The sequence below is a fragment of the Procambarus clarkii genome, chromosome 30, assembly GCF_040958095.1.
Source record: "Procambarus clarkii isolate CNS0578487 chromosome 30, FALCON_Pclarkii_2.0, whole genome shotgun sequence".
NCBI lineage: Eukaryota > Metazoa > Arthropoda > Malacostraca > Decapoda > Cambaridae > Procambarus > Procambarus clarkii.
In genome coordinates, this window is record NC_091179.1 from 19,398,115 (window position 1) to 19,412,279 (window position 14,165).

General features: G+C 49.8%; 1 protein-coding gene across 6 annotated transcripts in view; it reads right to left on the reverse strand.

Annotated features, from left to right (window-relative positions):
• The window catches only part of Khc-73 (Kinesin heavy chain 73), a 228,395-nt gene that overhangs the window by 192,072 nt on the left and 22,158 nt on the right, over window positions 1-14,165 (reverse strand). For all 6 annotated transcript variants that reach the window (XM_069334000.1, XM_069333999.1, XM_045753956.2 and 3 more), the window contains exon 2: window positions 9,872-9,959. In XM_069334000.1, the coding sequence (XP_069190101.1) occupies window positions 9,872-9,959 (88 nt within the window). The remainder of the gene's footprint in view (window positions 1-9,871; window positions 9,960-14,165) is intronic.

The window sequence follows — 14,165 nt, forward strand, 5'->3', positions numbered from 1 at the left end:
ATGGGCTGGGTTCAATCCCCTCGGATACCTTTGTGTATTTCCACACAGCCTCTAAGTCAACAAATTAATTTCTCCTTTGAATGGCTGTAAAGTCTGCATGTGCATCTTGTAGGCATAAATTCAATACAAGCTTTTAAGAAATGGCTGAATCGGTGCTGACACTTTGAAAATTAATCTCTTGCATTTATATTGAGAATATGTGAGGCAGAGTTGCCTCACATATTGCCTATGGAGTTGCCTATGGAGTTGCCTATGGAGTTGCCTATGAAGTTGCGCCCTGTCAGGGCGCAACTCCATAGTCTTCAGAGACTGAAGGATGCCTACGACATGTGAGGCAGACCACTACGTAATACTCCGGTAGTTTACCTGTGATTAGTTAAGGAAGCTACTCAACTCCCCCAAGGCCGGCCTAGGGGACCAGGCTTTGGTGAGAACTTGATCGATCACGATGTTGCTTGGATCACAAGTGTTCCTTCATATATCCATTATAACTAAGGTTGGTCTTGTAACTGTTACTGGGGGTACAGAGGGGGTAACTGGGGTACAGAGCTTGTCATCGCAATTGACCTTGATCATATTTGAATGATTGTTATTCTTTGCATTCAGTCTGACAGGAAATCTAAAATCCAACAGCCCCACTTTCCCCACCAATCACCAATAACAATAACAGCTAGGCCTCTGACGTCATACCCCAAAAGCCGCGAGTGCCACTCTTGTAGGCCAGCCTCAGTTGACAGCCTCTCCCTGAAGCAGGTAGATAGGATCTCGGAAGGGCGGATATTGTCTTATCTACCGATGAAGAAATCACAAGGAACCAGTGTGTATTCTCTACATCCCAAGATACTCTATCGTATCTATGACTAGCAAGATGAGTTGAAACAAGTAGGGGTGTTGAGGGAAGCAGGGGTATTGGGGGAGGGGGAGGGTGGGTTGTTGGGGGTGGTAGGGGGGGTTGTAGAGGTGGTGGTAGGGGTAGTGGTTTGGGTGATGGGGGAGGTGGGGGTGGTAGTGTTCGGGGGGGGGGGGTAGTGGGTGAGGGTAGAGGGGAGGGTGTGCTGGGTCAATACTGGAGCGACTGAGCTAAATGTCAACCTCGTAGTGTTATGTTCCTTCTCCCTCCTGTACCTTCCCTTCATTTTCCTCACCCGATAACACCCACTCCAACAACAACCCCTTCATGACCCCGGGGCTGAGGGCACTCGCCAACACCCCGGGGCTGCGGGCACTCGCCAACACCCCGGGGCTGAGGGCACTCGCCAACACCCCGGGGCTGAGGGCACTCGCCAACACCCCGGGGCTGAGGGCACTCGCCAACACCCCGGGGCTGAGGGCACTCGCCAACACCCCGGGGCTGAGGGCACTCGCCAACACCCCGGGGCTGAGGGCACTCGCCAACACCCCGGGGCTGAGGGCACTCGCCAACACCCCGGGGCTGAGGGCACTCGCCAACACCCCGGGGCTGAGGGCACTCGCCAACACCCCGGGGCTGAGGGCACTCGCCAACACCCCGGGGCTGAGGGCACTCGCCAACACCCCGGGGCTGAGGGCACTCGCCAACACCCCGGGGCTGAGGGCACTCGCCAACACCCCGGGGCTGAGGGCACTCGCCAACACCCCAGGGCTGAGGGCACTCGCCAACACCCCGGGGCTGAGGGCACTCGCCAACACCCCGGGGCTGAGGGCACTCGCCAACACCCCGGGGCTGAGGACACTCGCCAACACCCCGGGGCTGAGGGCACTCGCCAAGACCCCGGGGCTGAGGGCACTCGCCAAGACCCCGGGGCTGAGGGCACTCGCCAAGACCCCGGGGCTGAGGGCACTCGCCAACACCCCGGGGCTGAGGGCACTCGCCAACACCCCGGGGCTGAGGGCACTCGCCAACACCCTGGGGCTGAGGGCACTCGCCAACACCCCGGGGCTGAGGGCACTCGCCAACACCCCGGGGCTGAGGGCACTCGCCAACACCCCGGGGCTGAGGGCACTCGCCAACACCCCGGGGCTGAGGGCACTCGCCAACACCAGCAGGAAAATTGAAGGGTTGTTCTGCATACCATGAATTCTAAGAAACATTACCGAACCCAAATTATAAAGTCAATTGGAAACGAGAGCAGTTGCCATAGAAGTTGCTTGTTACTGAGGCTGTGATGAGGATGGGTGTGCGGGCCGCCGCCAGCATCAGTCTCGCTGATGAAGCTATCGCCAGGTAAGTCTGGCCTCTCGCCAGGTAAGTCTGGCCTATCACCAGGTAAGTCTGGCCTCTCGCCAGGCTGTGAAATACGGAAAATCTCCAAAAAGGTCAGAAGTAAAGAGGGTTAAACGAGCACTACAGGAGGTCCCTTACCTCAACCTCGTGTGATGTTTATTTTTATTTCCCCCGTGAGCTTTCGCGGCTCTTGCTGCTCTTGGCAGAACTGTTTTCAGCGAGTTGACCTGACTTTACCTGCGTGAACAACTCTATTTACCAGGAATTAGGTTAATTTGCATTGATGTTTCTGCACAAAAATTCTTGAAATTATTGAGAAGTAACCGTGCGCGAGTCTGAGAGAGAGAATCCCAGCAAGAGAAATACACGTGAGACGGGCCATGTTATCTGGGAGAGGGATGAAGGGCAGCGGGTCGTGGAAGAGCCCCGCTGAGACCTTCCACGGCGCTCTCCTCACCTCTCTAACTCCTGCTGAAGAGCTCCTTACACGGCCAGGTAGCTTCCTCCCGCCTCTCACTACACCTCACCCAACCATTCCCTCTCTCCTCAACGTCACTTTTGTGACTTTTTTTTACCCAACCTCACTCCCCCTCACCATCTTTCTCCCTCGTCTTTCACCGTGCATCTTGTCTTCTCAGCGCCACTCCGCCAGCAAGCCAGTGGGAGGCTCTCACTTGAGTGCCTACAGCCAAGGGCCTTCGTGCGGTCCTCACCGAGGTCCTTACTTCTGTACTTCCTCCAGCCCCCCCCCACCACCACCCACCCACTCAGGACATCCCCCTCCCAGCCTGCCAGTCACACCACCATGGGAGGTGTGCTGTGACCATGACGGTACAGGGGAAGAGAGACACTTGCAAGATATGCACTTGACCGGACATAACTGACGTTATGTCCGGTCAGGACGAAGAGGCTTCGTGAGGAGGCTTCCCAAGCAGGGATGGTGTGGCCTGCTTGAGTCTTTGGTCATCCATAAGGCAACCGGAGCAGTTTCCTCCAGGCGTAGGACAGGACTGTTAGCTCTGCTAAAATGGTTAACCTGGAGGGTTTAAGTAGTGGTAAGGGGAAGCGAAGATGGTCTAAAATTGCACTTTGTTCCTTACAGCTTTGGGTGCAAGTCCCATGCACTGCCATGAACATTCACTTCCTGCAGTTATGATTTCCTGAGGTGATCTGGTTCATCAGACTAAATGCAAATTATATTCCAATTACAATAGGGCTAAAAAACAGCATAAGTACTGGCGTTTCTTCGATCTCAAGCCGTAAAGGTATACAATGACTTGACTACCCAGAAGTTAAACTGGAGAGGATGTAACTCAGGCCTGATAATGGCGTCCATTCATATGGGATGTTTACAGGTCTGCTCGTCTGTCTCCTATCCAGTGGCCATCAGAGGGGCACCACAAACCCCTCCAGGGTGTCGAAGCACACACTTCCTTACTACAAAGTTGTACCACACGGGGGATGAGGGACAAAGAAAGGATAAGGAGAAGAGATAGAAGAAACGGAAAGGAACAGGGAGAATGTGTAGAAAAGAAAGGAAAGGAAGAAAATAAAAGGGAGTGTGGGAAAAGGAGAGGAAAAAGGAGTGAGGTACGCGGATTAAATGAGTCAGTGAGCCAAATTCTAAAGCACTTGGCCCAGAGTTATGAAGGTCTCGCTCAACGCCAAGAGCTGAACATTTCTTGTAGTGGAGCGTTAGTCGGGGCCCGGCGACGACCACCACACCCCGAGGAGAGGACGACCATGGCCACTCTCAGAGCCGGGAGGGAGGGAAGACCATCTTGAGGTTATCTTGAGATGATTTCGGGGCTTTTTAGTGTCCCTGCGGCCCGGTCTTCGACCAGGCCTCCACCCCCAGGAAGCAGCCCGTGACAGCTGACTAACACCTAGGTACCTATTTTACTGCTAGGTAACAGGGGCATAGGGTGAAAGAAACTCTGCCCATTGTTTCTCGCCGGCGCCTGGGATCGAACCCAGGATCACAAATCCAGCGTGCTGTCCGCTCGGCCGACCGGCTCCCTGCCACCATAGCCGCCCATAAAACAGGAAAACAAGTTGGATGGGCCATGGCCACCGCCACAGTTCTTATTAACACACATAGGAACATGTGTAGCTAGGCAGCAACCCAAGGATAGCCCTACATGAAGGGTTACATAGCTTGAGTCAAGAACTATGTGGTATAGATCCGTCATCTCTCAGGACGCGGCCACGTCAGCAGTTGTCTACACTGGTAAACTTGGGGTTAATTATGAGGTTATCCTTAAGAGCAGGGGAGTGGGTGAGCACTTACCAACCTCCAGGGCCCTCATACTGGCTGGTCTCAAGGTCTCATGACTGGACATTCAGTAATGTGGTGTATGAGGTCATGACCCAGTTCCTGCTCAGGTAGCTTGCACGTGAAGTGCTCAGGAGATTGACAACGTGTAGCCACCTGCCGCAGGTAACGGCTCCCCAACTTGCCGCCGCGCGGCCGTTGATCTCCGGAACCTCAAGGTAGGTAGCTAGTTGTAGTGCTGCTAGTTCTCTTAGTGTACTGTTGCCTAGTTATAGTCCAGCTAGTTCTATTAGTGCACTGGTAGCTAATGGTGGTGTTGCTAGTTTTGTAGGTTACCTTCTGATTATTCCGAGGATCAAGTCCCCGCGGCCCGGTCTCTGACCAGGCCTCCTGGTTGATGCTCTGGTGAACCAGCCTGATGCAGCTGTTCCCAGCTTGACGTATGAATCCCAGCATGTTTGGAGGTGTTTGTCGAGTTCTCTTTGGAGCATTGTGAGAGGCCGGCCAGCTATGCCCCTTGTGTACAGCGAGAGCGTGTTGAACAGTTTTAGGCCTTTAATGTTGACAAAGTTCTCTCTGAGTAACTATTGCACCTCTACTCTTCAAAGGCGGTGTTCAGCACATCTTGCCATGCCTCCTGGTCTCATATGGAGTTATTCCCGAGTGCAAATTCGAAACTCGTCACACTAATATTTGCAAAGTGTAGAATATTATGTACCTCTCTGGCCTGCGCTCTACAGAATATGGTGGCAGGTCCACTACCACACACCCCTATTCTCCCCCTACACTCACCCCTCTGTGTGGCGTGTATGGCAGCCCCACAACCGTCACTATGGCAACCTGCCTCTCAGGAGAGTAGACACGGTGTCGCCATCCTCTGCGGCACATCACCTCGCTGCTGCTGCCGCCTCTCTCCACCACACCACTCATAAAACACTAGTGTTATACTTAGGTAAACTAAGCCAAGACCTCGCTAATGATATGTCAACTAAGTAGACACGTTCTTAATGGCTTGGTGTTGACACGGACCTCACTAGGGTAATGGTGGTGTGTATACACCAGGGGTCAGTAATGGTGGTGTGTGTACACCAGGGGTCAGTAATGGTGGTGTGTGTACACCAGGGGTCAGTAATGGTGGTGTGTATACACCAGGGGTCAGTAATGGTGGTGTGTGTACACCAGGGGTCAGTAATGGTGGTGTGTGTACACCAGGGGTCAGTAATGGTGGTGTGTGTACACCAGGGGTCAGTAATGGTGGTGTGTGTACACCAGGGGTCAGTAATGGTGGTGTGTGTACACCAGGGGTCAGTAATGGTGGTGTGTATACACCAGGGGTCAGTAATGGTGGCCAGTGTCCACCAGGGGTCAGTAATGGTGGCCAGTATACACCAGGGGTTAATAATAGTGACATATACTGCTGGCGGAGCCCAGACTGAACAGAGGTGTGCAGGCAATCGTCGCGGACGGGCGTGTCCCCCTGGGCCAAGAGCATACTCATGTCTAATCTACACAAGGCACTTTACATCTATGGTGAGTCACAGTTACTAGTCTTGCTCCACACCCACCCAACTGGGCGGCAGTTCTACAGTCATGTGCTCCACACCCACCCAACTGGGCGGCAGCTTTACAGTCATGTGCTCCACACCCACCCAACTGGGCGGCAGCTGCACCTACAGTAAGCAAATTTTTGATACTTCACTAAGATTCCCGGCAGTACATCATTATGAATGAAGTACTTACACATTTCCTGGACACCACTGATGGTGTTATCTCGGAATTCCGCGATTTTTCCACATTCCATTATATAATGACGCAAAGTATGCGAATAGTTCTGCTGACAGAGTTTACATTTAGTCAAATCTACATCAGCAGATGTTACAAACTCCCAGAGGTACTTGTAGCCGAGCCTAAGCCTAGCAGTGATAACGTCTTGAAGTCTACTAACCTTACTGGATGACCCATAGACGTGCGGCTCTTCCTGCATAATAGAATGATGATAGATGGAGTAACTGGTGTGAATTTCACTTTGCCTGAAGTCTACGAGATTTTGTTGAAGTTCCAGGAATATTACTGCCCTCAGGCTGCTCAAAAGCAGTCCAAGATGGTAATCAATTCCCACTTTATGAGCAAAGGTCTTGGCTAACTCATCAGTTCTATCGTGCATTCGGAGACCAATATGGGAAGGAATCAACAGGAGACAAACTCTGACACCATCATTGATTATTTCATTATATCTGTGTCTACCTTCAGACACAAGCACTTCACAGTTATGCCTTGGGGAGCTGAGGGCAGTCAAGGATGACAAGGAGTCACTTACAATTAGCGTGTCAACTTTGGATTCATATACGCGCTCGAGTGCAAGGATTATAGCAACCAATTCTGTTTGAAGAGTGGAGGCCCAGTTATTTATACGCGCTCCACACTCATGGGAGAAGGAACCATCTCTCCCTGTCACAACAACTGCACTTCCAGCTGCACCATGGGATTGGTGCAAGGATCCATCAGCGTAAATAATCTGAGAAAGAGAGCGCTCTCTGACCAGAGCATCAATTTGGCTTAAGGCATTGTACTTTCCTTCTTGTCGAAGCAAGTGTTGTTTTTAATCAGCTTCTTGGGTGGGAAAGAGGGGGGGTGGAGGCAGTAATTTGGAAAGGGGTGATCTCCCCGGGGACAGGAAAGTGTCGTTGTTGCTCGTGTCCTTCTCAGCCGTCTCGCAACACCTACACATTAATAACAAGGATCAGTTACCGAGTCATTGTGCAATTATCGGACACGTGTATGGTAGCCAGGTGTAGGCTAGCTCTTGGCAGGCCAGTACGGAGACACGTGACTAAGTCAGTGTTGGAGGTAGTGTGGGTGGAGGCTGGAGAAGGTATCACCTCCCTGACACAAGTCTCACCAAGTTTGTTGGTCCCGAGGACAATATCGACGTGCCTATCACCTCGCCTCTAGTCACCAGCTTCAACTTTCAAAACTCGCCTCCCAACAATTTTGTTCTCAATTTTCTCTGGTTATTAACTATGCTAATAGTTTTACCCGATATTTTCCAAGGCTCATGGACGCACTATTTATATTTTACTACTTATGCCTGCAGGATCTTGAGGTTATCTTGAGATGATTTCGGGGCTTAGCTTCCCCGCGGCCCGGTCCTCTACCAAGCCTTCCTTTTGTTACACCCCGTTCCCCCCCCCCCAGGAAGCAGCCCGTAGCAGCTGTCTAACTCCCAGATACCTATTTACTGGTAAGTAACAGGAGCATCAAGGTGAAAGAAACATTTTGCCCATGTCTTCGCCTCCATCGGGGATCGAACCCCGAACCTCAGGACTACGAATCCGAAGCGTTGTCCCCTCAGCTGTCCGGCGCAGCTCGAGGCGGGATCGAGGTGTTGGATCTTCGACACCGCCTTTCTAATCGTCGGCTAACTAATGTACTGACTCCCGACATATTTTACCGTCATATCAACTACATATATTGCTCTCAAAACACACACACCAACACAGGGTTCTGTACTCGGATCTAGCCTATTATATTAGTAAATGATCTTCCAGAGGGTACAGACTCATTCCTCTCTATCTTTGCTGATGATGCCAAAATTATGAGAAGGATTAAGGCAGATGAAGACAGCATGAGACTACAAGATGACCTGGACGAGCTGAAGGAATGGACCGACAAATGGCTATTAGAGCTTAACTCGAGCAAATACAAAGTAATGAAGATAGGGGTAAGGAGCAGGAGACCGGATCCATGGTACCATTTGGAGCATTCTGGAGATTAAATCATTCAAAAATCTGGGAGAGAGAAAGACCTGGAACTTGATATTGAGCCAGACCTGGTCCCTGAAGCCCACATCAAGAAGATATCAGCCACATGTACTCGCTTGGCCAACATTAGAACTGCCTCATATGTCAGACCAATCCTGGAGTGTGCAGCTCCAGTCCGTATCAAGTCAAGCACAAGACTAAATTAGAGAGTTCAAAGGTATGCTACCAGACGGGTATCCAAACTGAGAGGTATGAGCTACGAGGAGAGACTATGGGAACTAAACCTCGCGTCGCTGAAAAAAAAAGTTAGGGGAGACACGATGACCGCATACAAGATTCTCAGATAAATTGATAGGGTCGATAAAGACATTATTTACCACGGGTGGTACACGCACTAGGGGACACAGGAGGAAACTAAGTACTCAAATGAGCCATAGAGACATTAGAAGGAACTTTTTTAGTCTCAGATTAGTTAACAAATGGATTGCATTAGGCAGTGATGTGCTGGAGGCAGACCCCTTACTCAGTTTCAAATGGAGATATGATGGAGCCCAACAGGCTCGGGAATCCGTGCACCAGTTGATTGACGGTTGAGAGGCGGGACCAAAGAGCTGACGCGCAACTCCCGCAAGTACAAGTACACATTTGGCCATGTGATGACCATTTATAAAACGGAATTGTGAGAGGCAGGAGCGCCCTGTTCTAAACCCGTGTTGTCCGGGGTATGTTGATGGGACGCCATGTGATTTGTAATCTTACTTCCTTGGACTCTATCAAAGATTTTTATGATGTGTGAAGTTAGAGCTGTTGCTCTATATTCTTGTGCATCTGTTTTACTGCCTCCTTTGTGAAGTGGTTCGATCTTCGCTGTTTTAAGTATGTCAGGGATAAGACAAGTACCTAGGCTCTGTCTCTAAAAGATGTTTGGGGCCTGTGATAGTTATGTTTTTTTCCCTTCTTGATCACTCTAGAATTCCAGGAGTGTGGCCTGGTGCAGAGTGCATGGGCATGCTGTCTATGGCTACTTCAAAGTCTGGTGGGGTTAGGGTGACAGCTCATACATGGTTCCATATTGGTGTTACATTCGTGAAGAATTAATTTTAAATTCACATCTTCAATGTGTTCCGGAGTTCAATTAAAACAGAATCGTACTGAAGCCTCAGTATTTTACTAATTTCTTTGTTGTCGTCTTTAAAAGTTCCTTCACCCATCCATCAGAACAATCAAGAGAGGTCAGAACCTTGCAAAAGCTTGGAATATTGCAGACGATGAGTCACAATAACGTGGCTGAAGACATGATAACCAACCCACACACCACAAGATAACGAGACGACGACGTTTCGTCGCTCCAGGACCATTATCAAGTTAATTGTAACTTGATAATGGTCAAGGACGGCCCAAAACGTCGTCGCCTCCTCATCCTCTGGTGTGTGGCGCGGTAATCGCCTCGAATATTTATATTTCATTTATACTATAATCGTTAATTCACCATATGAACTATTTACCGACTCGGCAGGGTAATTATCCTGCACTGATGGCATGCTTAGTTCACCAGTTGTCGCTCGGGGGCCGTGCCCCCTCACAGGAGGGGGGAGACGGGCCAGGGGACGGGAGTGAGGGATGATAACTTACCTGTCATGCTTGTCTACGGCTGAGGGATGATGGAGGATGGTCTGGTTGTCAGTCATCACCACAATGCTCTTCGTGCCCAACTCCTTCTCTGTAACACAACAACAACAACCACTATAATTTACTGCACAGTCTTCACTCTCACAACTGTTACAATATACACATCTAAGTTAATAGCTCGTATAAACACTGGCATTACACACATAAATCACAATAGCGTGATGCATCAAATGATCGGCCCTTGTCGATGTCTTCAAACACTCTCATTCATTAAAACAAATATAATTTCGTAGAACATCGCAGTATTATCGTAAGTAATATAGGATTTTTATAGGTGTGATATGAGGAAATACTCGAGTGGTGTATATACGCTCAAAGATATATTCATCGGTACATATATGCACGCAAGCAAAGTTGAGAAATGAATTGATTTCAGTAATACACGTTGCTTCATGGAACATTATATATTACTATTTTTTTTGTGTAGGGATATATCTGCTCGGGCCCTGGTTGATGGGGTTCTGGGAGTTCTTCTACTCCCCAAGCCCGGCCCGAGGCCAGGCTCGACTTGTGAGAGTTTGGTCCACCAGGCTGTTGCTTGGAGCGGCCCGCAGGGCCCTAAGCCTCTGGCTGGCCCATGAAGTGTTACTCTTGTCTGTCTGTCTTAGGTGTTGGATGATATTTATGACCCTTGTGTTGGCTTTAATAACAATACCCCAGAGTGTTGTAACAACTTCCTCTGCGATCTTAAATCTCAATTGAAATCATATTTGGTTTGCAACTCTGCACTGTGTTACACAATGCTCCAGTGGTCTCATAGGCATTTTTCGACAATCTTAACATTTCCTAAAAAGTTCAAGTGAATTTATTGAGGTAATACCTTACCTACCTTGAGATGCTAAAGTACAGATAATAAAGTACATCCCAAAAAAGAAAGAGTAGCTTAGGCTACTTCTACCCTCTATTTCGAGTCCCTCAAGGGCTTATAAATCCATACAGAAGATAATCATATTATACATTAGAAATACTGAAATTTCCTCTCATCTCGTGAAACTGTGAGCCTATTTCCCAAGCACATGGGTATCCAAGCCTGATGCGGTGTGAGTGCTTCTCTTGTATTGTTCCCTTTCATCACAATAGTACTTTATAGTTGGTTAAATTCTTGCACCAACCCGCAGATCCAGAAGCTGCGTCATGTCACTGTTCCATCTCATTATTGTCTTATTCTGCGTTAGACTCTGTGTCCTGTAAATGTCTACATTCCCCTTCTTAGTTTTAAGTTTTGTAGCTTCATCTGCGATGCCAATCCCTGGTATTTCTACACGACTTGACACGCGGTGGAATATTCGGGGACCTTGACGTTCGAGTGTATGTATTAACGCTATAACGTTGGTGGTCATATGGATGCTGGCACACAAGTGTTCTTGTTGCAAGTTTTCAGTGGCATTTCTTGAGTCTATATGTATGATAACTTGTTGTCGGTGTTCAGCAAGAACATGTTCCGAAGCCTTGTGGATGGCTAGCATCTCTGTGATATTGAACACCTGTTTTAGAGTCTCCAACTGTAGAATTTACTGCCTTACCTTGAGGTTACCTTGAGGTGCTTCCGGGGCTTAGCGTCCCCGTGGCCCGGTCGTCGACCAGGCCTCCTGGTTGCCTTACCGTCAGCTGCAGATTATTGTCTCTGCTGGTCTACTGATCCATTAGTGACGTATGTGAAGCTGTCAGATGACAAGTTTGTTTCTATATCCATCCGTGTAATGGTGCGTAGCGGATGGGGATTTGATCTGATTCTCTTTCTCTTGTAGAGCCATAATCTTACAGTCTGCTGGCGGGGAGACCCAATAGGTTTGCACAATACAGTCTGCGTGTATTCCGTCGACACCGCTCTCAGTGACTGTGTATTCACTTAGCTGTGCTTGCGGGGGTTGTGTCACAACACAGGATGTGATGGAAGTGGGTCACCGGGTCGCTCCAAGCAACAGCCTTTTAAACCAAGTTATCACAAGACAATCATGAACCTCGACCCGCCTTGGAAGGTAAAAGATCTCTAGAAACGAATATAGGTAAACATCCTTTACCGGAGAGCCAAGTCCAGTAGTACTGGAGGTCGCCCCCAGAGGCGAACGCTCCCACTAACTCTTCCATTTTGTTCTCAAGACCAATTTTCAGTCAGTGCCGCAAGAGGAGTGGAGCGAGGAGACGAGGCGACGGCACCAGTAGTGGCCAAGATAAACACAGTGAAGATGTATGAAAGAGGAGGAATGTGAATTTATTATTATTAACATCTTTATTGACAAAATTAATTACAATTTTGCCTAATCTGAGGATTTTGATAGTCTTATTAAAGTGAGGATAATGGTGGTATTCACTGTCACGCAGGACAGAGGGTCATACATAAGACAATAGGTCTAAACTATAGGCTGAAGCACATATATCATGGGGAATGTGAAGGAATAGTAGGATGGTGGGGTAGTGACCACCATTGGTCGCCTAAATGAGGTTGAAGGGTCGAGCAGTAGTTCCCGAGCCCCGCCTTACCAGTCGGCTGTTGACCAAACCACACATTAGAAAGTGAAGGGACGACGACGTTACGGTCCGTCCTGGACCATTCTCAAGTCGGCTGTGTAACGCAGTCACTGCCCTCTCACCTGTTTATTGTGATACATTCTTTTGAAATAAAAGAAAGATGAGAATTATGAAGAGGAAGAGGAGGAGGAGCGAGTGGTGGTGAAGACGACGAGTCCAGCAATAATAGTGTGTAAATGTTGACAATTACATCATGGTAGTGAAGAGCTGCTCACGGCACCTTTCTCCGTGGCGCGCCCCCTCCACCCACCCACACAGTAAACACCGCGTGCTACACCCTACACCTCACATACACAACACCCAGGTAAATAACACTCCACAAACTAAATAACTGAGACAGACAGACTGCGTGCATGATCACCAGTACCAACCTGGGCCACATTAAAGCGGCTAAACTCATTTGTGTGTGTGTGTGTGTGTGTGTGTGTGTGTGTGTGTGTGTGTGTGTGTGTGTGTGTGTGTGTGTGTGTGTGTACTCACCTGGGTTGTACGTGTGTACTCACCCAATTGTACTCGCCTAATTGTGCTTGCGGGGGTTGAGCTCTGGCTCTTTGGTTCCGCCTCTCAACCGTCAATCAACTGGTGTACAGATTCCTGAGCCTATTGGGCACTATCATATCTATACTTGAAACTGTGTATGGAGTCAGCCTCCACCACATCACTTCCTAATGCATTCCATTTGTCAACCACTCTGACACTAAAACAGTTCTTTCTAATATCTCTGTGGCTCATTTGGGCACTCAGTTTCCACCTGTGCCCCCTTGTGTGTATGTCACTTGTGTTAAATAACCTGTCTTTATCTACCCTGGTGTGTGTGTGTGTGTGTGTGTGTGTGTGTGTGTGTGTGTGTGTGTGTGTGTGTGTGTGTGTGTGTGTATACACACACATTATAATATATATTATATATATACACGGGCCCTCATCCCGTGCCCAGGGTGCCCTCATCCCGTGCCCAGGGTGCCCTCATCCCGTGCCCAGGGTGCCCTCATCCCGTGCCCAGGGTGCCCTCATCCCGTGCCCAGGGTGCCCTCATCTCGTGCCCAGGGTGCCCTCATCCCGTGCCCAGGGTGCCCTCATCCCGTGCCCAGGGTGCCCTCATCCCGTGCCCAGGGTGCCCTCATCCCGTGCCCAGGGTGCCCTCATCTCGTGCCCAGGGTGCCCTCATCCCGTGTCCAGGGTGCCCTCATCCCGTGCCCAGGGTGCCCTCATCCCGTGCCCAGGGTGCCCTCATCCCGTGCCCAGGGTGCCCTCATCCCGTGCCCAGGGTGCCCTCATCCCGTGCCCAGGGTGCCCTCATCCCGTGCCCAGGGTGCCCTCATCCCGCCCCAAGCCGCGTCAGGTCGGCGGGGCGCCCAACATGGGTCACTTGCCCCAACAAGAGACAGGCGCTGGTACCACAACAATAAAGACTAAGCCACTCCAAGCGCTATAAATACCCACACTCAAGCCGGCAATCTCCGTCCACACCGTTGTGCGTGTCAGGGCTTAAGCTATAAACCCATTGTACATATTTAGAGGACGTTTTAAACGAAATATGTCTCAACCTGTATATCATCCTGCCGCAAGGTACATGGCTGGCATTGTCTACCTGGACCATACCTGGACAGGGTTTCCGGAGTTCTTCTACTCCCCGAGCCCGGCCCGAGGCCAGGCTTCACTTACCTGGTTGATACCTGGTTGATGGGGTTCTGGGAGTTGTTCTACTCCC